Here is a 25,297-nt window from a genome sequence, read left to right as displayed (position 1 = left end):
TGGTGTAACGTTGAGTAGTGGTTGGGCCTGTTGCAACGTGGTGTAACGTTGGACAGTGTTGTGGTACTTTACAACTGTTTATTTATTTATGCTTTACTGTTCTTAAATTACCTGTATTCGTTCAATCTCTGTTATTTATTTAAACTGCTGCTTTGTCGCAACTAACCCTAGCCTGTCCTTGTAAATTCCGTTGCATCATTTATTTTCTCCCCTTGTCCGTGTTGCTTGTTGAGTACGGTGGTTTGTATTCAGCCTTGCTTAACTTTCCCAACCCAGAGCTAGAAGCAGAGTCCGATGGAGGTGCCTCTCAGGAGTGAGCTGTCCGCCGTCGAAGTGTTGCCTGTGGACTGGAGCCGTACCCGCTGGAGCTAGTCTACCCCTTTGTTTTTCTTTCCGCTGCATTTCCGCTAGAATAAGTGTAATTTTCAGTTGTTTCTAAGAACGATGGTTATGTAATCAACATTGTCTTTTTGTGTACCCTGGCTGGTCCTGGACAGGGATTTAATACACAATTAAGTTCAGAAATTCATGCGAGGAATTTCTGGGCGTGACAAGTTGGTATCAGAGCCTCCTTTGACCGTAGGATCAGCCCAATGGAAACCCTAAGAGCCCTCTGCTTTTCATGTTTGTGCATAGTTTGCGAAAGTGGGAGTGTTTTGAAAATGGGTTGGTGTTTTTCAAAAGCGTGAGTGTTTTAAAAAGACAAAACCCCTTTTGTTGAAAAGCGTGAGTAAATCGATTTACGGGTAAAACTTTATTTACTTTCTTTCTTTTATGATTTATTTATCTTGAAATAAAATTTTGCATCTATTGATTCCAAATCCTTGTGCTCTTTAGATGGCTGACCATCCCTTGTATCATCGTGGAAACGGAATGGCTGGATTCGTGGCAGAGTTGGCAAGAGTCGCATTCACCGCAGGATACCCCTATGAGCCGGAGTACACCACGATCCATCCTCTGGAAGGCGAGTTTCCCCACCGAGTAAGATTGGAGCTACATGGAATCCCCGGTTTCCTCCCTAACTTGGAAGCAGAAGGAGCTGGAGGTTCGCATGAGCATGCCTGCCAGGAAGCTGCCTACAGTCTGATGACGACGCTCAGGGCCAGGCATGACCTGACGTTCCGACATTCGGCTTACCGGTATCACCCTGGTCGTGGACCCAATTCCATGGTCAGTAGGTTTCGGTCTGCCCGAAGTGAGCAAGACCCTACCTTCGGTAGGATGTGCACGGTGCTGCAGGGTCTCGACCAGATGCATCACGACCTCCACGAAGCGTCCAAGGCTCTGAACGACGCCAAGCTCACCCAGATCATTCGTCTGCAAGATGAGGTCGACTGCTTGAAGAAGGAGAACGCCAGGCTCAAAGGACTCCCAGAGCCCGGAGGTGCAAGGTGTCGCACTACGGCAAGAAAGCGAACCCGTGGGCCGCCAAGAGTTCAGTCTTACCCCGGTGCCCCGGATGAACCAGGACCCCTGATGCAGATGGTGCCAACCTCTCCGACCCCAGTGCCCGAGGAAGGTGTCTCCCCGTTCAACGCAGCAAGGAACCGCAACAGGGTCGTCACGGTCTCGAGCAGCAGCGAGTCCGCTTCTGGTGAAGATGAAGATGGCCTCCCCAGCAACTCAAGAAGCCGCTCTGAAGACGAGGAAGAAGATCCGTCTCCGGTCGTCGATCGTCGCTCTCCTTCCGTGCCCTAGACGCCGCCCTTAGCTTCGTTTTAGTCGTTGTGTGCTAGTTTTGGTGTGTTAGGTTTGCTTCGCTTGGGGCTAGTGGTGAACCATAGCAGTAGTGGGGTTATGGTTGTGCCGCCAGGAGTTGTGTGGTTTTTAAGTGTGTTTCTTAAGCAAGATAATTACAGTTCACTAATTAAATAAAGCCCCTGTTTGCTTAGTCGTTTCTTTTTCTTCTTTCTCTTTCTGTTCCTCCTGCCCCGCAGATGGTGAACACCCACCACGGCAACCGCGACACCGACCAGTCCAGCACCGGAGGACCACCCCCGCCGCCCCCACCAGAGAACCCGTCGCTTGCCCAGGTTCTTGCTAACCAGACGCAGATGCTCTCTTGGATGATGCAGCAGATGCAACAGCAACAGCAGCAGCACCAACAACTGCTACAGCAGCTTCTAAATCAAAGTCAGAATAACCAGCAACAGCAGGGACCACCCCCAGTTCAGTCCAAGTTGCCGGAGTTTCTCCGCGTCTGTCCCCCAACTTTCTCAAGCACCACCAACCCCATGGAGGCAAGTGATTGGCTCCACGCCATTGAGAAGAAGCTCAATCTATTGCAGTGCACTGACCAAGAGAAGGTTTCTTTCGCCGCACATCAACTGATGGGTCCCGCCTCCGCTTGGTGGGATAATTTCCTGGCTACCCGCACTGCTACCACAGAAGTGACTTGGGCGGAGTTCTGTCTTAACTTCCGCAAGGCCCATATCCCTGACGGGATAGTCACACAGAAGAAGCGTGAGTTCCGCGCTTTGCAGCAAGGTACCAAGACGGTGACAGAGTACCTTCATGAGTTCAATCGCCTAGCGCGATACGCTCCCGAGGATGTCCGCACCGACGCCGAAAGGCAAGAAAAGTTCCTCGGAGGCTTGGATGATGAACTGAAGAAGCAGTTGCTTTCGGGCGACTATGCTGATTTTGAGAAACTAGTGGACAAGGCCATCCGTCAAGAGGACCAGCACCTCCAGATGGACAAGAAGAGGAAGGCCTCGCAGTTCAGGTCTAACCAGCCGCCTCCTCAGAAGCCCCGATTCCACACCGGCCCCTATCCTTCGAATCAGCAGCACGGGCAATCAACCTTCATTGTCCGCCAACATCGTCCTTACAATCCCAACAACTTCTCCAGTGCTTCGTCCCAGCGTGCTCCACCTCAACGCGCTCTTCCTGCACCAGCTCCCCGGCAACAGAATGCTCCTCCACCGACAGCTCAACCTCCTCCAGCCAGGAAGGATGCAGGTGCAAAGCCTGGGGTGTGCTACAACTGTGGCGACCCAGGTCACTTTGCTAACAAGTGCCCGAAGCCGAAGCGCAGTGGGCAAAGGTTTGTGCAAGCTCGCGTGAATCACGTCACCGCCGAAGAAGCACAGGCTGCGCCAGAAGTAGTACTGGGTACGTTTCCTGTCAACTCCGTACCTGCTACAGTACTTTTTGATTCTGGTGCTACACACTCTTTTATTTCAAGGAAGTTTGTGGGAATGCTTGAGTTAAAAAGGGAAAAGTTAAGAGACCCGATGCGGGTTAATACTCCAGGGCATAGTATGTTTTCGGACCTTTATAGCCCTAATGTGCCCATAGAAATCCAAGGAACACCCTTTCTAGCCAATCTCATCCTTCTCGAATCTAAAGACCTAGATGTCATTTTGGGAATGGACTGGCTTACCAAGCATCAAGGAGTGATTGATTGTGCCAAGCGTACAGTCACCTTGACCAGCGAAGAAGGTAAAGTGGTGACTTATCAGTCGCTGGAGTCAGTGTCAACCAGGACTTGTTTGAATCAGATGGAAGCCGAAGAGCAGCCCTCGGAAAGAGCCAAAGACCCAAAGAAGTTGGAAGACATACCAGTGGTTTGTGAGTATCCGAAGGTGTTTCCAGATGATCTCACAACGATGCCGCCAGAAAGAGAGATCGAGTTCCGTATCGACTTGGTACCCGGAACCGCACCGATCTATAAGAGACCCTACAGGATGGCCGCCAATGAGATGGCAGAAGTGAAGAAGCAAGTGGATGAACAGCTCCAGAAAGGTTATATCCGACCGAGTACCTCGCCTTGGGGTGCCCCGGTTATTTTTGTTGAGAAGAAGGACAAAACTAAGAGAATGTGTGTGGACTATCGTGCTTTGAACGATGTTACCATCAAGAATAAGTATCCTCTGCCAAGGATTGATGATCTGTTTGATCAGTTGAAGGGAGCCAAAGTTTTCTCCAAGATCGATTTGAGATCAGGGTATCATCAGTTAAGAATTCGGGAAGAAGATATTCCCAAGACGGCATTCACTACTCGCTATGGCTTGTATGAATGTACGGTAATGTCGTTTGGACTTACCAATGCCCCGGCATTCTTCATGAATCTCATGAATAAGGTGTTCATGGAATACCTGGATAAGTTTGTGGTTGTCTTCATCGACGACATTCTTATCTACTCCAAGTCAGAAGAAGAGCACGAGCAACATTTGCGGATTGTGCTAGAAAAGCTTAGAGAACACCAGTTGTATGCCAAGTTCAGCAAGTGTGATTTTTGGCTGTACGAAGTGAAGTTCCTTGGCCATGTGATCAATGCCCAAGGTGTAGCAGTAGACCCCAGCAATGTGGAGTCAGTGATCAAGTGGACCCCGCCTAAGACGGTTTCCCAAATCAGGAGTTTCTTAGGACTTGCGGGCTATTACCGCCGGTTCATTGAGAATTTCTCAAAGATAGCCAAGCCAATGACACAGTTGTTAAAAAAAGAAGAGAAGTTCAAGTGGTCAAGTGAGTGCGATAGGAGTTTTGAAGAGCTCAAGCAAAGGTTGGTTTCGGCACCCGTGTTGGTTTTGCCGGATCAAGCGAAGGACTTCCAGGTTTACTGTGACGCATCCAGATCAGGACTGGGATGTGTGCTAATGCAAGAAGGAAAGGTGGTGGCTTACGCCTCTCGTCAGTTGAGACCTCATGAGGGTAACTACCCGACTCACGACTTGGAATTAGCAGCTGTAGTGCATGCCTTAAAGATCTGGCGACACTACTTGATCGGTAACAAGTGTGAAGTGTATACGGATCATAAGAGTTTAAAGTATATCTTTACACAACCGGATTTGAATCTCCGTCAGCGAAGATGGTTGGAATTGATCAAGGATTATGATCTAAGTATCCACTACCATCCAGGCAAAGCAAATGTAGTTGCAGATGCCTTGAGCCGGAAGAATTACTGCAACGCTGCGATGTCAACAGAAGTTTGTGAGCAGTTGCAACAGGAGTTTGAACGACTAAATTTGGGTTTAGTCGACGAAGGTTTTGTGGCAGCCCTAGAAGCGCAGCCCACTTTGGTGGATCAAGTACGCCAATCCCAAGCAAATGATTCGGAGATAGCCGAACTAAAGAAAAATATGCGAGTTGGTAAGGCTCGAGACTTTTCAGAAGATGAACATGGAACAATCTGGATGGGAAACAGGTTGTGCGTACCAGATAACAAGGAGTTGAAGGAGTTGATACTCCAAGAAGCTCATCAAACCCAGTACTCTATTCACCCTGGGAGTACTAAGATGTATCAGGACCTCAAAGAAAAGTTTTGGTGGGTTAGTATGAAGAGAGAGATTGCAGAATACGTCGCCTTGTGCGATGTTTGTCAACGAGTCAAAGCAGAACACCAAAGGCCAGCAGGACTATTGCAACCTCTCCAGATTCCAGAATGGAAATGGGAAGAAATCGGGATGGATTTCATCACTGGTTTACCAAGGACTGCTGCTGGTCATGACTCGATTTGGGTAATTGTTGATCGATTGACAAAGGTCGCTCATTTCATACCAGTTCACACTACCTACTCAGGGAAAAGATTAGCCGAGATTTACTTGGCTAGGATCATGTGTTTACATGGAGTACCGAAGAAGATCGTTTCTGACCGTGGGAGTCAGTTTACTTCAAAGTTTTGGCAGAAGCTACAGGAAGAATTGGGAACCCGACTGAACTTCAGTACAGCCTATCATCCCCAGACAGATGGTCAGACAGAGAGGGTAAATCAGATTCTTGAAGATATGCTCAGAGCTTGCGCTCTCGACTTTGGTGGAACTTGGGATAAGAACCTACCGTACGCAGAGTTCTCATACAACAACAGTTACCAAGCCAGTCTGCAAATGGCACCTTTTGAAGCATTGTATGGGCGAAAGTGTCGTACACCCCTCTTCTGGGATCAAACAGGAGAACGCCAAGTTTTTGGGACTGAAGTTCTAAGCCAGGCGGAAGAAAAAGTCAGAATAATCCGTGAAAGGTTGAAAACAGCCCAAACCAGACAGAAGAGTTATGCAGATAATCGTCGAAGGGACTTAGCCTTCGAAGCAGGAGACTATGTGTACCTCCGCGTCACACCTTTGCGAGGAGTGCACCGGTTTCAAACCAAAGGGAAATTGGCACCACGTTTCGTGGGACCATACCGGATAGTGGAACGCAGGGGAGAAGTTGCGTATCAGTTGGAACTCCCCGCTAACATGGCCGAAATCCATGACGTGTTCCATGTGTCGCAGCTCAAGAAGTGTCTCCGTGTGCCTGGGAACAAACCAACTCCGAGCACATCGATCTGCAGGAAGATCTAACTTATGTGGAGAAGCCAGCACGGATTCTAGAAACCAGTGAAAGGAAGACTCGGAACCGTGTGATCAGATTCTGCAGAGTTCAGTGGAGTCACCACTCAGAAGAAGAAGCAACATGGGAAAGAGAAGATGAGCTCAAGGCCGCTCATCCGCACCTCTTCGCCAGTGCCTCCGAATCTCGGGGTCGAGATTCCGTTTAAGGGGGGTAGGTTTGTCACACCCGGAGTTTCGTCCTAAGCCTAAATCGTAAAAAGGAATCCGTAAATAACAATTGGCTTAATTAACTCAGGAAAAATCCCTCCAAAAGGAATTAATTCAATTAAATCGAGGCTCGCAAATCGACTAACAGGATTTAAATTCAAATTGCAGAAGTATAAAATTTGGCCAAACAAATTAATTTAAAACTCGGCAAAAGTGGGGTTTTCCTTTTTCCCTCCTTTTTCCTTTCTTTTTCCCTTCCTTCTCAAATTGGGCCGAAGTCCAATTTTCCTCCCTCTCTCTTTTACCTTTTTATTTTTCTTTTTCTTTTCCTTCCCGGGCCGGCCCAGCCGAGCCGGCCCACCCTCCTCCTCGGCCGGCCCAGCCGAGCCGGCCTCCCTCCGCCCGCCAGCGCGCGCCCCGCCTGGGCCGCGGCTTCGGCCCAGCTCGCGCGACGCCCGCGCCGCGAGTCCGCGCCGCCTCCCTCCTCTCTCCCACGCCACTGACAGGTGGGGCCCACCTGTCAGTGACTGCTTCGCCGCTCGCCGCACCGCGTCCGAGCCGGACTCCGCGCCGCCGCCGCAACCGCCGTCGCCGCATCCGCCGCCGCCGAGACCGTGTCGTCGCCGACTCGGTCTCCAACCTCCGCCCGCCCTAGCCGGTCGCCGCCACCCTATAAATCCCCTCCGTCGCGCGCCGTCGCTCGTTTTCCATCGTCGCTCGAGTCGCCGCCGCGCTGCCGCCGTTCGCCGCCGCCGCGCAATCTCGCCACCAGTCACCGGTCGTCGCCGCCTAGCCGCGTCATCACCTCCACGCCGCTATCGCCGACCGGCCGCCACTCTCGTCGTCGCCGGTGGACGTCTCGCGTCCGCCGCAGCTCCTCCAACCTCTCCGCCGCCGCGTCTCGCCCGTCGCCGGCACCCGTCGATCTCCGCCGCCGTTGCCGATCTCCCGCACCCGCCCGCGTCGCCACCTTCGCCTCGGCCTCGCCGACCCGCCCGCGCCCTTGCCGCCGCCGGTGAGCCTCCGCACCCTCCTCCCCTCTTTCTCCCCCTCTCCGGCCGACCGCCGCCGAGTCGCGCGCCGTCGCCGGACGAGGCCGTCGCCCGCCGCTCCCGTCGGCCACCGTGGTCGTCGTCGCCTCCGCGTCGCCGACGTCTGGCCGCCGTCGCTTGCGCCCGCGCGTGCCGCGTCGTCGCCGCTTGCCAGTCACCGTCGCCGCTGTTCTTCCACCGCCGCCCGTGCGTCGCCGCCCCGGCCGTCGTCGCCGTCGCGCCGTCGCCGCTCGCCGATCGTCGCCGTCGCGCCGTCGCGTCGCCGTCGCCGTGCGCCGCCGCCGCCGCGTCGCCCGCCGCTCCCGCCGGTCGCCGCCGTCCGCCCGACCGCACGTTCGGTCCCCATCTCTCTGTTCCCTCTCACTGACAAGTGGGTCCCACTCGTCAGTCGCTCCCCGCGCCCGCCTTCTCTCTCTCCTCCCGGGCCCAGCTGTCAGCGCCTCTTTCCCTCTCTCTCTCACCGACAGGTGGTCCCCACCTGTCAGCCGTCAGCTTCCTCTCTCCTCGCTGACGTCAGCAGCCCCATTAATTGCGCAATAATTGATTTAGGACTTTTCTGTTTAGTTAAAAAACCCAGAAAACTTCTAAAATTCATAAGTAATTCATCTAGTCTCCGTTTAGGTCCATTCAAATTTCATTAAATTCATAAAATTATCAAGAATCCATTAAAAATAGTTTCTTTTGCTGTTTCAGTAGAGTTTGTGCCTGTTTTATTTATTTTTGTGCTTTGTCGCTTAGATTCGGACCCCGCCGAAGAGCCGGTTTACTTCGAGATCGTCGCCGAAGTTCCCCAAGGGCCCGAGCAAGGCAAGTGACACTCATCCTTGAACATATTGAACCCATTATTGCAAATTCCCCGCTTATTTATTTCGAATATGCATTGTTTTAACTAAAGTACTTACTTTATGTTATTTACGGGTAAACCTTATTACTATGCCGTTGTTTATCCAACTTTATTCATTGCTGGACCAGGGGTAACTTGATTAGAGTCAGGCCTAGGTTAATGCTTAGCCATGCTTAGAACAAATAGTTCATGAGATCACATATAATTATGCTTAGTTCTGAATAGCCGAGATAGTGATTCACTACCCGGTTCGGGTTAATGTCAACTAAAATATTGATAATGGTGGGCTATGGGTGCATGGTTTTGAGAGTCGCACCCATGGCGATTAAGGACCGGTTCACGGGAAACCCTGGAAGTCGTTAAGTGCTAACCATATGCCGAAATGGGTAAGGTGGGATTTGGAGCATGACTTCGAACTATTTGACGTACCCAGGCAAGGGTAGGCGTGATGGAGTATGGACGGGCAATCGTGGTGTAACGAAAGCTTCTCCTGCTTCCGGATCTACCAAGGCACAAGAGGGGACTGCCCAACTTGGTGTAAAGGAGGGGGTGAAACCTGAAGTGTGGTACGATTAAATAGGGAGGGTTGTGTGACGGGTCCTATCACGGTCTCCTTTCCGGTATGCCGTGGTGGTATGTCGGCGCACGTTCAAGTGTAGTGGAGTCGTGTCTTGTGGGTACAGTAGTACACCTCTGATCAGAGTATAAACTATTTGAATAGCCGTGCCCACGGTTATGGGCGAACTCCCAGCTTCACTGTGATTAGTGAACCCTAATAACTTGAGTAAAATCTGTTACCACTTGGGACTACTGCAACGTGGTGTAACGTTGAGTAGTGGTTGGGCCTGTTGCAACGTGGTGTAACGTTGGACAGTGTTGTGGTACTTTACAACTGTTTATTTATTTATGCTTTACTGTACTTAAATTACCTGTATTCGTTCAATCTCTGTTATTTATTTAAACTGCTGCTTTGTCGCAACTAACCCTAGCCTGTCCTTGTAAATTCCGTTGCATCATTTATTTTCTCCCCTTGTCCGTGTTGCTTGTTGAGTACGGTGGTTTGTACTCAGCCTTGCTTAACTTTCCCAACCCAGAGCTAGAAGCAGAGTCCGATGGAGGTGCCTCTCAGGAGTGAGCTGTCCGCCGTCGAAGTGTTGCCTGTGGACTGGAGCCGTACCCGCTGGAGCTAGTCTACCCCTTTGTTTTTCTTTCCGCTGCATTTTCGCTAGAATAAGTGTAATTTTCAGTTGTTTCTAAGAACGATGGTTATGTAATCAACATTGTCTTTTTGTGTACCCTGGTCCTGGACAGGGATTTAATACACAATTAAGTTCAGAAATTCATGCGAGGAATTTCTGGGCGTGACAAGTAATCAAACTCAATAGAGGCTCCCTTTTTGGTAGAGCCTTCTACACCATATTCATCTTTAAGGTTGTTGTTCTTCGAAACGTCGCTAGTCTTGTCTCCCATCTTGGATCACTTCAAGCTTTTAAGTCTTTTCAGAAGAATAGGCTCTGATACCAATTGAAGTCCCAGAGAGACAGCCTAGAGGAGGGGTGAATAGCTGTCCTGAAAAATCTTTCAAATCACAGTGATCAGTACAGGGGCCAGACCATCCGGGCCTTTGGCTAGATCGTCCGGTCGGCACTCTTGGGTTGGGCCGAGAGCTCTGGCCGGACCGTTCTGGTTAGAACACCGGACAGTCTGGTCAGTGAAAAATGCAGACTTGACAGTCTACCTTTTCGGTGATGTTCCTGGAAACGTGATGTGATTATGTGTGTAATAAAATAGCAGAAAGATCGCAGGAACAAACAGAACACGAAATCATAAGAACAAAGACACGAGAGATTTATGCTGAAGTTCAGATCTTTCGATCCTACTCTCCGTTGAGGCGCTCCTGCGAGCGGGATCTCTCTCGATCCTTTCCCTCTCTTGGCTTCCTCCCACAAGGCCAACACGGGTCTCCGAATTCACAACTAGGGATTAGCAACCCCTTCGATCGACCACCAAGGTCAAGATCAAGGCGGCTTGCCTAGCCCTAGATTGCAATTCGCTCTACCCTGCAGCCTTCTATGAGAAAGCACAAGAATCCACTATCAATCTTACCTATTCCCTTGTGGAGGTTAGGTACCAACTTTCACAACTTGCTCCCGGGCGATCCACACGAATCGGAGGCTCGTGGGCGACGCCTATCCGTCTAAGAGATCAATCTCCAAGAGTAATAGGCCACCTTGACTCCACATGCGTCCATCAACGCCCGAGAATGAACACTCTATCACTCACTAACCTTAACACTCTCTCTAAGACATGATCCAATGATTAATCTCTCTAGGAGGTGTATTGGGTTAGTGGGGAGGCTTGAGAGGTGCTAAACTTACCCTAGCAACCAGAAAACTCGAACAAAAAGCCTCACCAACGGCTAGATCTCAAGAGCCCCTTTTATAGGCTGGCAGACGTCACTTAGCCGTTGGAAAAGAAACATAACCGGACTGTCCGGCTAGGGGCCGGACCATCCGGCCGACACTTAACTCACTCACTCAGAGCAGGGGCCGGACCAAGGACCGGACCGTCCTATCACCGGACCAAGGACCTGTCACCGGACCAAGGACCGGACCGTCCTGTCACCGGACAAAGGGCCGGACCAAGCAGAAACCGGACCAAGGACCGGACCGTCCTGTCCCTGCTTCAGGAAAAACAGCATAGGCTACAACTAGACCTAAACTTACTCCACTCGGCTTAGGCTTACTCCAGGATGCATGCAGAGATTCCAGTGACCCCTCTTAGTAGTACGAAGTTCCTACGACTCAAAAAGAAAAAATAAAATACGCCTTCAAGCGCCTTCGTCTTTGTAGAGCCGTCGCTTCGGGTCACACATGCTCTAAGTTTGATCAAGTAATCCTTCAATCAAAATGATCTCTCATCTTCTCTGCAATCACAACTCATTAGCGCACACATGCTTGGCTAGCATTGTCATTAATCATCCAAAACTTCGTTTAGGGGTTAGATGCACTTTCAATACTATGTGTCCACCTATATCAAATCTACAACGGAGATCTTCCACTAAAAGAAATATATGCATTTATCCAATTTAAAATTAATAATACCCAGCAGTATTCACTATGGAGTTTTCATGATCTAATAATTCTAAAATGCAAAAATAATAAACATGGCTTGTACAATGATTGGAGTTTCAATTATGTCTATCCACTTGTTGCCCCAAAACCGGGATACGTTGGCCCAACCATAAGAAAGCCTTGCTATACACTAAAAGCTAGCTTAAGAGTTACGAACTCCCTATTTTAAGTTAGTGTAAGATCCATGCCATTACAAATTTATCAGTTTTGAAATAGGCCATCACAATTCAACTAATTGTAAAGATGCCACTATAATTTTAGAACCATTTCAGATGTCATTTTTGGACCAAATTGCCCTTGCACATGCTAAGGCCGCAGTAAATAGCAGATGGGCAATATGGTCCAAATTTTTTTAAAAAATACACCGAAAGGGTATGGAGTGGCATATTTCTAATACTTCTGAAATTATAATGGCATCTTTACAATTAGTCGAATTGTAATGATATATTTCAAAACTAGCAAATTTATAATGACATGAATCCAAATTTTTAACATGGGACTATTCTAACATTGACAATTTAACAACTCTAAAAATTTTGAATTAATCAATAAAGAGTTGTACTTGGTTAGTCCCAACTATTTTTTTTCCTTTATTTACTAATAATGGAAATTTGGAATTAAACAAATACAAAATATAATTCGAAATTTAAGATTAAATACAATAATCGATAGGTTATACTCTGTACAATAGTTGATATTGAAAGTTATTACATTTTGACTATCATCAATTTATAATGTCAACTGTAATAGTTTCATAATCTAATATTTTAATTAGTAAATACCAAGTTGATATTGATTGTTTAACATATGTAGCGCGCGTGGGTGGACATATTAATGACTAGTAAAGCGTAACATCAAAGTTTACTAGTGATGGCTATTACATATAATTTTAGCTACACAAGCCCTAAAATTAGTGTAAAAAGAAGAAAGATTAGTATAGTCAACCGTGGTCTCTTATGTCAACGATAACTCTCTCCTTCATTATTGCCCAATTATATGTGACATTGTCATGGGCAGTAGCTAAAATCTTAGAATTTTTAAGGTACCTTAAATGATTATGAGCTGTCCATTATTTTAGATCCAATAGATCAAATTCTATAAGGATAAAATTATAACTAAAATATATAACTTTATAATAAATTTATGTGTCATATATTATACTCATGGCTTAGCACTATGTATATAACGATTACATGATAGCTATGCCGTAATTATTATACTATATAGTTACGTTAGTGTGACCGCAGATTTTTAGCAAAACCAAATGTTTTGTCGAATGGTGGATAAGCACGATTGAAGTCTTGTCGTAAAAGATGAAAAAAAAAAGCTTAAACAGGCCCATGGAGAGTTGGAGACCAAGGCCCAAAAAGAAGACCAGCAATGCAGCTTCAGTCTCGACCGTCTTCCCTGAGGCTGAATCCCAATCCCTTCCCGGCTGCAACGCCAAGAAGAAAGAAAGGCGTCCGGCGATCCCCCGTCGCCATCGCTGCCGTCCCTCCAATCCTGCCCCGTACTCCTCTCTCAGGTCAGTCTACCAATCCTGCCCATGCTCTTCCACTTCCCTATCTTCTTTCTGTGCTCAGAATCAGGTTGCGTAAACTGTTTAAGTTGTGATTTTAGCACTGACTGAGTGAGTATTGGTAGGAACTGATGCATGACCAGACGGCCCAGACCCCATGTTTTCTTTAAGTATAAATAGGATTAATTTGTTATATCTTGGCTTTGGGTTAGCATTTTCCTGGAATTCTGTTGAATGAATCATTTGGAAGCGTGGAAACAAAATTTTAGTCAGGTTACTGTTATTCTGGGTGAATAGGTCTGCAAAAGAAATGCTGCTATTATATGTATGTACTGCAGAGCACAACTTAGTTTTATAGCTTCTATAAAAGAGAAATGTGAAACTGTGTCAGATGTATACAGATTTGAAAAAGTAGGAGACAAATGCATTGGTCTTTGTAGCTTTGTATAGAGATATGTGAGATGGGCTAAAAACGAAGTCTTTTTGGGGACGGAGGAAGTATTATTATTTATCGATTTATATCTCTGCATATAATAAAATCTTTCCAACAAAAATACATAACTTTCATGCAATTGAGGACTATGAACAATTCACTATCGTGTTTCATTTACAAGAAGTTACAATTTAGCTGAGCCTTCCTATTTATCTATGAGTACACACTTGGACATTTGCATATCTGAAATAGGAAGCTTGTGAAATATCTTCTTTAGTATAATGTGCATCCTTAGCAGCTCTGTTTGCTTGAATGGGAAGATCACTCGGTGTAGGAAGCATGCGTGTACTCCAATACCATAAATAATCAGTCTGCAGGCACATGTAAAAATCATCGATATTTTAAATTTCGGGATGACTTATTGCTCCAATGATATCCATGGAGCAAATAGGTGGAAAATATGACAATTTAATGCAGATCATATTCTACATGGAAACAGGTTATACAGGACCTAAAAGTTTGATGCTACTTGTGAGCTCAATTTACATTAATAAGATTTCAAGAAACTCAAATAAGTATGTGTTTATGTGAAAAAATATGAGAGCTTTGCTCTTCAGCAACAATTCATTAATGGTGGAAGATGAAAAATGTTAATATATATCATATTGTCATCTATTTTTCCACAATTGCAGTTCTAAGTTCTAACAAATCAGCAGCTAATTATTTCGAACGGTAGCAACATTAAGTTAGTGGCCATCATGTTATTGTACCACCTCCAGTCACTGAAAACTGTTGTTTTGCACATACCTCTAGTCTGAATTTCAAAACTTTAAGCAACAGTCACTTCTAAGGTATTTAGATCAGATGTGCGGAAATTTAATTGGTCGATTTGTCTTTAAAATTAAATTATAACATTATAGTTTAATTATTTTACAAACATTTGTAGTCAAAGCTGTACTTCACAGGCAATACCACTGTCCAAAATGGCTTATTATCATGCTTAGAGGGATTACTTACTTTTTGTTAGTTTGTTATCTTTTAGGATTTTAAGTGCTATTTTATATGTTTTAGATTTTAGCACCTCTCCAAGGCCAATTTGGCTATTTCACTTAGAAACGAATTTGCCCTGCCCTGCCTTTTGGTTTGTTCCATGGTGTTGACACAGTACATGGATCAGAGTAAAGTCCATGTCTGTACTGAATACTGATTGCAATATAATACAAGTAGATAACGATTATTTTTTTAAAAAAAACTCAATATCCTGATGCTTGTGCATGCATGAACAGCACACAGAGTAAAAGTTAACTCATTTTCCAGAATCACATGAAATAAATACTTTTAATAATAAACACAGAGTAAGTCTTGTGTAAAGGATGAGATTACCTTTTTCAGAAAAAAAGATAGTCTCAACCTCCCTATCCATGTTTACAGCATCCAAGTCCTATGTCAGATATACAATCTCATGTGTAGTGTATGTGCTCTAATATATTATGCAGCTTTGAAGGCCTTCTTCGAAATAAAGGTTCTAGACGGAAAGAAGAGCCACCATTTTTTAGCTTTTTAGCATCATACATTTCATTCCATGCTTGAACTATCTCGTCAATCTTGAAGCTCAATCCTGCAGGATAAGCAAATTGTCTCAGCTATCTATGTACCAACATTATAGCCAGTTACAGAATGTATCCTCAGGAACTCACAGTTATGTTTTACTAATTGTGAAGAACCTGACCAGTTTCTCAACTATAAATAATTTATCACGTTGCCAAACAGGGCAGTCATTTTACATCTACCAATACAATTATGGGTCCACTAGTTTTTTTTTACTAGCTATTCCAAAACAAAACAGTTGAGTATTGACCCAATATTTGCAAGAGTTAGGTCAGGAAACTTGAACAGGTAAAGCAGCAATGAGAACAGGGCAGTCATTTCAAGTACTGATTATTGTAATGTTCAATAAAATTTCTTCAATAAAAAATATGTTTGGGAATAGATGAGTTCACAGCATTACAACAAAGAAACTTGCACAGATCATGCACAACTAATTAAGTACACCGTACCTTACCTTCCTGTGTTTTCTCATTTGCACAATGGTTCTTTATCATTACACTTATATCAGGTAGAGATGCTCCACCAGTCTTAAATTTTTCGATTGCTTCAGTAAGGCTTTCCTCCCAGCTCGATAGTCCTAACTTGAATTCCACTACTGAACGCTCATAAAGAATGGTACCCCATGAAATGTTCAGCTGAGATCGCATATTTGAAGCTTGTTCAAATGCTTCATCTGCTGAAAAATCTTTTGCATGTCCATTCAAGCCCAATTTATCCAGTAACATTTTCTCCTTTTTTGATTTAGATAGTCCTTTTACACGCAAATATTCTATTCCTTCCCACATTTCAATTCCCTTTTCCATATTGTCCTCAGCATGGTTGAATAGTTCTAGGACTTCAGTTCCCATGCCTATTTTGCATGCATCTGCATAACGCCATGAAAGCTTTGCTTGCTCAAACTGTTGCTGTCCAAGAGCAATGAGACCTTCATAAAAGTCTGGTTTTACATCCACTGCCTCTTCAAACTTTTTCCCAGCTTTGACATATTCAGTGCATGCCCACTCATATGCATTTTTTACCTGAAAAAGTATTGATTCTTGTGAAGAATCTTCAGATAAAAGTAACCGCTTCTTTGCACGAGACATGTGAACATTGCCCCAATTGTACAATGCTAAAGCTGCCATTTCCTGAAATTTTGCCTCTGCGGCTTGAAATATCTCCTGGGCTTCTTCACTTGTGATGGTTTCTTCCATGGCTTCGTAGTAGAGCCTCATACCGAGGTCGCGTAGATCCACATATGCATCAGAATCAAAACCAACATGATTCTTGAATAGACGGGCAAATTGTACCATCCAGTCATCCGTGAAAGAATTTTTTTCTTCACCATGCCTAGAACTTCCACATTCAGACATGGAATGGTGATTTCTTTCGAACTTATTGTAGGAAGTAGTAGGCATGACAAGATCCCTAGTGATTTCACGATCAGGACTTACCTCCTTTATATACAACCGGACAGGCTTCTGTGGATCTAGTTCTTCGACCCATCGTAGTTCTTCACTTGAGGTAATTGTCACCAGGTCACCCTCTTTGTCCATAAATTTAAGAAGTATGGATTTCAGGTGAGGATTGTACTTATAGCGAGCTATGTCCATCAACTGCATTAGAGTAATATTTTCTGGAATTACAACAATCCGTATGTCATCTCCACAAACAAACTTTACGCTCTTCATTGCTCTTCTGTTAACATCTGTGTGATTCTCTGTGATATGCTTTTTGTGCTTGTCTCTGCCATGGTGTGTTGGTTTGGTTGTCGACCGTTTTTCCTGCTTATCCTCACCACGACCAATATGCCTGCCTAAAATAGGTTTTTCTCGGTTGCCATTTGCATACCTTTCAAACTTCTCTGTGTGCTTTTCTTGCAAGCTGTGACTATTGGTTTGTATCTGATCAATATTCTTTTGACGTTTGTCGATACTACTGAATGGATGGGTTTCCTGCTCATGACTGCTTCTAACATGGATCTCTTTAAGATGTTTCTGATGCTTGTCTTGACCATGCTTGAGATTGACAAACATCTCTTCCATATTCAGTGAAGAGTGCTGCAATTTCTGCCCATCATTGCTCGCTCCTCGACTGCACTGTCCATGATTCGGCCTGGTCTCTTCTCTGTACTTTTCATCGCTATCCCGATTATGTTTTATCTGCACCTGCTCAGTGTTGTTTTCTTCCAGCCTTGCATCATTCTGCACATGGTCATTCCCATTGCATTTTTCTTCCTCAATATTTTCTTCATTCTCTTGCATGTCCTCTTCATGAATCATTTCCCACACCTCTTCCTCAACTATGGAGTTTCTAAATTTGCGGGATACCTTCCTTCTGATCTTCTCTTTTGCTAAAATGGCATTAGGCTCCTTAGGTGAAACAACTTGTTTCTCCAACAAAATGTCTGTCTCCTCCATCCGCTCCCTGATACTCTCTGATAGCTCCAATGCAGTTATATTGTTTGGTTCTAAGCTCAGCACCTTCTGTACGTCCTCACAAGCGAGATCAAGCCTATCCAATGCTTCGAAACACCGTGACCTTTTCAATAATGCATTTGTGTACTTTGGTGATGCCTCCAATGCCAGATTACACTGATCAATTGCATGTTCATAGTCCTCAGGATTCATGTGCATGTAACACGCTGCAGCACTGCAGTGGAGAAAAGCAATATCATTGTGTTCCTTTGGAAGGAGCTTTATTGCATTGCCAAATTTGATGGCTGCCTCCTCATAGTCCCTCCTCTGGAATAGCCTTGTCCCATCTTCCTTCAATTCAATAGCTTGCCCTATGAGGAGTACATCGTTACTCACCTCTGAAATGGGATTCTCCTCACCGTTGTGTTGGCTGTTCCTTGAGCTGCTTTCTCCATCATTTGGCACTAATTCACTTGTTTCTGTCCCTCTTGGTGGACTCTCCATGCTTCAAATTCTGCAGGACTTTATCTCCCACGCCAAAGAACTATCCCGGCGATGCTCCAATAAATTTTTGTTTGAGCACCTTTCCTCTTGCTGAAAATCAAGGAACTGTGGAATCTACTGCTCTTCTTTTCGATTAAATTTGCAAATGGAACAAGACAAATCAATTGATATGGGAAAGAGAGATTGGGTAGAAGGATTCGCTTCTCCCTCTTTCCCATGCAAATGGAAACCTTACCCTATCCTGACAATTCCATGGAGAATGCATGAAATTTCATTATATGAGAAATGAAGCAGTAATCGGTGAGAATTGTCCTAAAATTGAGCAGAATGGAAACAGAAGGAAGGAAGGAGCAAATGGAAAAGCAAAGCACAAGGAACCATACTACAACGAAGGAGCGACTGGAGGATGGGATGCTAGCGAAGGGAAACCACACACTTTTTGGACAGTATATGGGTGCCGCCTAGCAGTGGCCACAAGCCATTCAGGTTTGCTTTTTTTGGGTTGTCTCTAACTGGCATGAAGTTCAGGTGATTTAAAATTGTTGTTTTCGACCTTTTGCTTCTCTGGTTAACACATTGGGGGAAGAAGGGACTCTGTGTGCATGAGAAACTATGTTTACTAATTTTAGTACATCTAAAAATAGTTTGTCCAAAATTAGTTTCCTTTATCGTAACACTTGTCAAAAACAAGCATAATCTTTAAATATATATGGTCTATGGTCATCTGCCCACCTTCTCTTATGGCATCTTTTACTGACAGAATATGGTCTAAATGACTATAACCCGAGCCAAAATTGTGATGCTATTGATCCAACCACACAAAAACCCGACCTGATGAAAACCCAAAACACAAGTTGACCCTGGTCTAACCAAGTCATCCTGCATTCTGAGACTTCATCCTCAAGCACTGTTTTACAGCATTTTCTCATACCAAAATATTATAGCCATTTGGCTGTCATGTATTGGACCATTAATGTGTTCTAGTTGGCCCATGTGTGTATTCTAGTTTGTGCCCATTTGGCCCAAGTGGTCTTTTATTGTGGTATTAGTCCCACGCAGAGAGTTTAGATAGGTTTGATCCACCGTATAAACAACCCACACATTCCATGTTCCAACCATAATTCCTTGTAGTTAATCCTTTTCATAAAGCAGGGAAGAGAGTGTAAGTAGGATGCTAGGCCTATGTGGCCCTACTCCTTGGGTAGGTTTGGTTAATGCAGATTTTGGAGTGTGTGACAGCTTTCATTGATCATGCACATAATCTCATGGACCTATTGCTGGGAATATATATTAATGTTAACTGTTCATGCAAATACTGTCTAGCAATTGCCATTGTCATCCACATGTGCAGGTGCAGCATTTCTTTACCACTTCTTCACACTCATTGATCACCTTGGTGATTAGATAGGAAAGTTTATGAAATCAAAATGTAGCATTATACTTCTCAGTTCTCAAAAGGATGACGTTTTGGACATGAGATAATCTCTAATGCACATGTTTTATCAATTATCATTTCATTCTCTAACCATACATTTATAAGAAGTATTAAAAATATAATTATATGAAAGATCTTTTTCTAGACAAATCTACTAACGGTTTCACATTTTAAATCCTGGTATTTCTGTAGCTATTAATGATTTAAGATTTTGAGGTTTGACTGCACGTATTCTAGGACGCTATCCTTCCTGAACAGGTTAGTATACCACTTTTTTGCAATCAGTTATTTCATTCTTTGCGTGTTATTGATCACCACTACTGACCGCAATGTAGGTATGTCATGCTTAGCGGCTTAGCACATTTTTTATGCCGTTTCCCTTTCTGAACTCTATAAATTAAGAGGCGCACTCAGTTTTACTCTCGTAGAGATACTCAGTCTTGCAGACTTAAAAGTTGTTGGCAGACATGGATTGCCATGTGTTCATGGAAATTCAAGGTGCCTGTTGCTATAGCACCAGATGTATGGTATCACCTTAACCACCAGTGCATGATCAACTTGCCATCAAAGGCTGGTGGGCTGTTTAGCTCTCTCATGTTATCATATTTTCTCCTATGCCATGACCTGAGGTACACAGTTCATAATTCAGCTTCTGTTTATATTTGATAGACATAATTAACATGGTCGCTTTAGTAGCCAAGATCAATATGAATTTGTGCTACAGCATGTCTGCGGATGTTGATGGCTAAATTCAACAAAGATGCATGGCTAGTTATTTGGTTGAAAGGGTATGTGAATCTATATCTGCACTACCATTTTCCTTCTTTGGACTGATTTCCATTTAACAATACACTAATTCTGGGTTGTTATTCATATGAGTGGGCCATGAGGATAAACATTTTCTACATCAAAGAACTAGTGTGTTAGCTGCTTTTCCTATTTATTGTTAATTTCATGAATGGTTTCCATCAGCATATATACATTTTATATATGTAACAAATAAAAATCATTTTTCAGTTTATCTATTAATATAAAAATATATAGCATATTTATAATATAACCAAGACATTTTTTTTGTGATATAACAAGGACACATATGTTTTGCAATTGTTTGGAATAGCTATTAATGAAACTGTCTTTTACCAATAATTTGATTTACATTTTGGTTACAGAACTCGGTTGATAAAACCACATCAGCTATAGCTTTCTTGCAAGTAATTGTAAGTGTTGGATAGTGTCCAATCTTAGAAGAAAACTGAACCCCCTAAACAACCCATAATTTTCTCCACATATTTAGGCTGTAAGTTAGGATGTAGTAACAAGTATTGTGGGATGCAAGCTTTCGGATGTAAGGCAGCCGTTGCTCACAAAACAAGGAAGAAATAATACAATAATTTAAGCAACCTGAGAATCCTGAGCTTTTAAAAAGGCAACATTAGTTTTTCTCAAAAACGTAGAACTGCACTTCATTGCATTAAGAAGAGAAAAAAAAATACAACATTATATAATTTGCAGGAACAAGGAAAACTAATACATGTCACGAGAGGGGAAAAAAAAGAACTTTCTTTGGCGCTTTTTCCCTTTAATTCTAATGTGATACAAGCAAACTGGTGCAAACAAGTTTCCCCACGAGAACTACAGTAGCAAGTACTCCCTCTGATCTCTTGTATTAATCGTTTTAGAGCTTGACACTGGAATATGATTAAGGGGTTGGAAAGATATCCATTCCACACTTCAATCAATCTTATAAAATAGCTGCATTTAATGATCTAAAGTCTAGCGCTGGGAAAGTAACATGTTTAATGTAGTTAATTGAGGGCAAAACTGGAACCTGGAACAGAACAGAAAAGGCTACCTATAAATCATAACATGGCTTATATTTAGTAAAGAGTTGGGAGGCTAAAACAACCTATATTTATGATCGGATGGAGTATGTAAACAAGCATCATTCATGGACCTGTGGATGGACGGCAGGCTAAAAGAAATTAATTTGCAAAGTACAATTTTTGATACTATGGCAGTTCAAATAAGATTCGGAAAATTGGATGGATGGAGAGAGAAACAGTAACGCTCATTTCAGGGTAAAGAACTGAAAATCCATTTCCAAGACAGTTCAGCCGTTACAGGCAGGAACTAAGGAATATAAAAGGAGGAAAATAAATGGTAACTGCCATGCGACAGAAAAGAATCAGCTGAACGTTTCTTCACACATTAGGCAAAAGGTTATCATCATGCTACACTGGAAAGGCTGCTACTTTTGAAACTCTGATATATAGAATGGATGTGAAGCTCCATAAATTATGCCATTATAAACCAGCCGTTATTATCTTTTGATTCTTGATTAAGAAATACGTGCAAATTGCCCCATGTGATTCTCCAAGCATTTTGATGATTTCCGAGGGCATCATGCATTGCAAATAGCTTGGTGGCAGTAACCATTCACATGTTACAACAAGCTAAAAAGCCTAAAGGGAGTTACATGACTTTTATGTATTTGGTATATATTTGATAATTGCGTGTGCATAGTGTGGAGGCTTGCCTATAAATATGCTTGATAACCCTAAGTTCCTGGCAAACTACAAGTCTAGCATTTCAATGGCTCAAGGAGACACTGGCAAGAAGGCAATGCCCCAGGCAGAAAACAGAGAGATTGCTGCAAAGGATGCACAGGACATAAGAAGACAAGCAGATGAATTTAACTCTTGGGTAAATGCAGCCATGATAATGGGTGATATTGTCTTGTTTTTTAAGAAAAATAAATTCTATTTTTGTCTTGTTTTAGCTTTGTAGGAATAATGTAAGCATTTTGTAGCATGCACTTGACTAGCTAGCTAGGTTCTATCATTTGTGAACTGATATCATATAATCATTTTTCCTTGATCCAGTTGGCCAGGATGGAAGCTATGGATAGCCAAGAGTTGAAGCAGTACAAAGAACAAAATAAGGACACATTTAACAGCCAGAAGAAAGATGCGATAAAGAAGGTCAGGCTGCGCTTTTTATCAGTGACTATAGTGCACTAAGAATTCCTTGTTCCTTGGTATACATCGCAATATATATAGTTATACTGCACAATGTATCATATCTCTTACCCCTGAGATCAAACCATTGCAGATTCAGCAAAAGGAGAAGAAGAAGAGAAAGAGGACTGTGCTGAGCCCAATCCTTGGTGCTGTCATGAAATTTCATAGAGATGATGACATGGATCCTTCAGCTGCAGGACCGGCGCTTTAAAAGGATGGTGGTCTGACCGATCATGGATCAAACAAGAATCTAGCGTCTATCATACTTGGATAGGTAAATGATGGTGGTACGGCATGATTTGTTGACCTCTGAAACTTAAGTGTACTGTTGTCACATGTGAGAGCTTTGCAACGTTGTAATCTTGAAATCTTTACTCCTATAAACATTTCCAATGGTGGTGGTGGTGACTGGTGACGGTAAATTTGTTATCCACCCTATCAACTCTATGATTTTTAAAAGAAAAAAATAATTGTAGGCATACATGTCAATCATCTTTATTAACTCTATTTTTTTTCATAGAAAGGGAAAAAAAACTATACAATGAATAGACAGACGCATAAGTAAATTAAGAGATGATACATCCAAACAATAATATTAATAACATGCTAATGACATTTTGTAATAAAATTTCTTTGCAACACATGAGCAATATGCTAGTGTAATAAATATTGGATGTGTAGTCAATAGTCGGTATATTTCAATATAGAAAAACATAGAAATAAATATGAACATCATGAGCATGGGTGATTCATTGCTTGTGCTAAACATCTATATGCTAACAGGAAGACAAGCATCTAGTAACATATTTAGCACAAAAGAGAAGAACATACCCGGACGGGAGGAGTATCCTCCAATCCAAATGCTGCCGTTGATGTTGCCTCTGTCGCCACTACTGTTGTGCCCGAAGTAGTAGATCTCAAAGGTGCCAGAAATGTTCCACCTAAAAACTTGCATGCCTGAATGCAAGCGGAGTTTCGGAGGCCAAGGCTCGAAGTAGGGACAACATAGGGTAGCATAGAGTTATGGTGGTCTGTATTTTATTTCTCTTGTACCGATCGAGTCAAAAATAGCAAGGAGGATAGTAAATTCATGCATTCAGCGGAATTAAACCATGCGCAGATGCACCGTTTAAGTAGACGTTTTTCACTCAGCAAAAGAACGCACGCGTCCAAGTGCAGTGCAGTGCTCTCATCTCAACCTTGTCATCGCCTAGCTCGGTGTGCGCATCCCTACATAGGCAGATCGAGAGGATGGTCCCGAGACCATCAAAAAAAAAATCTCAGCTTAAGTGCACATATACATAAAGAGAGAGAGAAAATAAGGAAAAATATTATTTATTAACATATACAAAATATACTTTTGATCAATTTTATATTTGTGTGTTATATTTTTGCAATTAAAATACTTATGTAAGTTAGACCCCCACAATAAAAAAGTCCTGTCTATGCCATTGATCCCCACTACTACAGATCCCTACAAATATGACAGCCCAACCGTGAGGGAGCCCAAGAGCCTATCACAGGTAAAACCATCTATGAAGGGCTGTAACAGGACCCATCATAGATGGCTGCGTATGGTTCAGCTCGTCACCGATGGTTTGACCCGTGATGATTAGATGTTTACGGCCCGTCAAAAAAGTGTAGGATTAGTAAGGTGGTTCACTGTATATATGTATGAATGTCGAACGCATTCCCTATCCCAATGTTCAAATTAACGGTGGGAGGGGGTGAGTTGTTGATCCGAATTTAATTAATTGGGAAAAAGGTGTGGTAATATAGTCAACGAGACATGCAAGAAATACTTAACAAGTTATGGTGACATTTTGCAATTATAAATTAGGTAGAGGGAAACAATAACAATTTAAAAGGGTAGCAACATCGCTATATCTACTTGTCTTCACCGACGAAGACTGTGGGCTCTAGATGCAACCCAAAGTAGAACCACCTATACAAGAGCGATTTTAACCACACATACAAGAGACAAAACTCACAATATATACATACACGCTTCCTATGCCAAAAACCCACCCCAAAAGATATCATAAAAAAAACCAAGAATCTTCCAAAAAGAGCGGCATGGCTTAATAGTTTGGTATATTTCATTCCATATCACATAATAGTAAAATAAAAAAAAACATTTTTGAAAAACTACAGAATGAGAGCTACAACTTTCGTTTAGTAACCACAGTGCAATTCTATCATTTATATGGCCTAAAGATAGACAATATATATATCGGCACTAGTCCAAAAACTGCGCTACACCCAAACAAAAGGGCACTGACCATAAACGATAACATAACAGCTAACAATTTTATAGAGTGGATAGGGAATAACAAGATCCGCACTTTGTATAATTGTGATGTCCTCTAATTTAAATGTCAAGAACCTCTAATGGCCTACTAAACTTTAACAACCGAAAATGCACAAACAAACAGATATTCAATTTCTAAAAATCATAAGACCTAAACCCTTTAGAATAAAATCACATCCTTTTAACAGCTGATATGTTAGGAGAGGTCGACCCTAAACCTCCAGCAGTGTAGCATCATAGAAGTTCAACTAAGGGCAAGGGACTTACACCCAAGGGAACACGGAGGACATGTAATGATGGCTAGGGGAAGGTGGGTGCCTCCTAGGGTTATGGGGGAATAGGAGTGGCTATTAGGCCTTGGGCTCTTATGTAGGCCAGCCCAAATACCCTTCTACATTATTTTATAAGTATTTTTATACTATTTTTTCAACAATTTATAGGTATGGACATTTTAATTGAAGTCCTACCTGACAAATGTTAGCTTTCGGTAACTGCCACTAGCTTAAAATTTGCTAGATGTGAGAGACACATCTAAGGAATGCATTTCACTAAATAA

The 25,297-nt window shown here is 43.2% G+C and overlaps 2 protein-coding genes across 6 annotated transcripts; one reads left to right on the top strand and one right to left on the bottom strand.

The window, feature by feature from the left end:
* The first annotated feature begins 12,954 nt into the window (after positions 1-12,954).
* LOC102701475 lies at positions 12,955-22,903 on the top strand. Of its 4 annotated transcripts, none has more exons than XM_040527643.1 (5): positions 12,955-13,037; positions 18,299-20,195; positions 21,996-22,113; positions 22,293-22,391; positions 22,522-22,903. In XM_040527643.1, exons 2-5 carry the CDS (start codon positions 20,143-20,145, stop codon positions 22,639-22,641), a joined length of 390 nt encoding a protein of 129 aa, XP_040383577.1. In that variant the 5' UTR covers positions 12,955-13,037; positions 18,299-20,142; the 3' UTR covers positions 22,642-22,903. The 4 variants fall into 4 exon arrangements, with proteins under 4 accessions (XP_040383577.1, XP_040383579.1, XP_040383578.1 ...); XM_040527645.1 differs by lacking the exon at positions 12,955-13,037 and having other exon boundaries at positions 18,431-19,665; positions 19,846-20,195; XM_040527644.1 differs by lacking the exon at positions 12,955-13,037 and having other exon boundaries at positions 18,431-19,981; positions 20,077-20,195.
* On the bottom strand, positions 13,498-18,303 carry LOC102721580 (HSP-interacting protein-like). Of its 2 annotated transcripts, XM_015841204.2 has the most exons (3): positions 15,527-18,020; positions 14,848-15,082; positions 13,498-13,835 (listed from the first exon to the last, which is right to left on the bottom strand). In XM_015841204.2, the coding sequence occupies exons 1-2, from the start codon at positions 17,970-17,972 to the stop codon at positions 14,925-14,927; spliced, it is 2,604 nt and encodes an 867-aa protein (XP_015696690.1). In that variant the 5' UTR covers positions 17,973-18,020; the 3' UTR covers positions 13,498-13,835; positions 14,848-14,924. The 2 variants fall into 2 exon arrangements, with proteins under 2 accessions (XP_015696690.1, XP_015696691.1); XM_015841205.2 differs by lacking the exon at positions 13,498-13,835 and having other exon boundaries at positions 15,006-15,082; positions 15,522-18,303.
* Positions 22,904-25,297: the final 2,394 nt, after the last annotated feature.

Source organism: Oryza brachyantha, chromosome 9 (genome assembly GCF_000231095.2).
Source record: "Oryza brachyantha chromosome 9, ObraRS2, whole genome shotgun sequence".
NCBI classification, from domain to species: Eukaryota; Viridiplantae; Streptophyta; class Magnoliopsida; order Poales; family Poaceae; genus Oryza; species Oryza brachyantha.
Note: the sequence above shows the minus strand (reverse complement) of the source record. Positions and strands in the feature narration are given on the sequence as shown.

Coding starts and splice junctions, on each gene's coding strand:
- LOC102701475 (XM_040527643.1), top strand. CDS start 20,143: ATGTTGATGGCTAAATTCAACAAAGATGCATGGCTAGTTATTTGGTTG. Junction 20,196..21,995: donor CTAGTTATTTGGTTGAAAGG/GTATGTGAATCT, acceptor CTACAAGTCTAG/CATTTCAATGGCTCAAGGAG. Junction 22,114..22,292: donor CAGATGAATTTAACTCTTGG/GTAAATGCAGCC, acceptor TCCTTGATCCAG/TTGGCCAGGATGGAAGCTAT.
- LOC102721580 (XM_015841204.2), bottom strand. CDS start 17,972: ATGGAGAGTCCACCAAGAGGGACAGAAACAAGTGAATTAGTGCCAAAT. Junction 15,083..15,526: donor AAATGAGAAAACACAGGAAG/GTAAGGTACGGT, acceptor CTTATCCTGCAG/GATTGAGCTTCAAGATTGAC.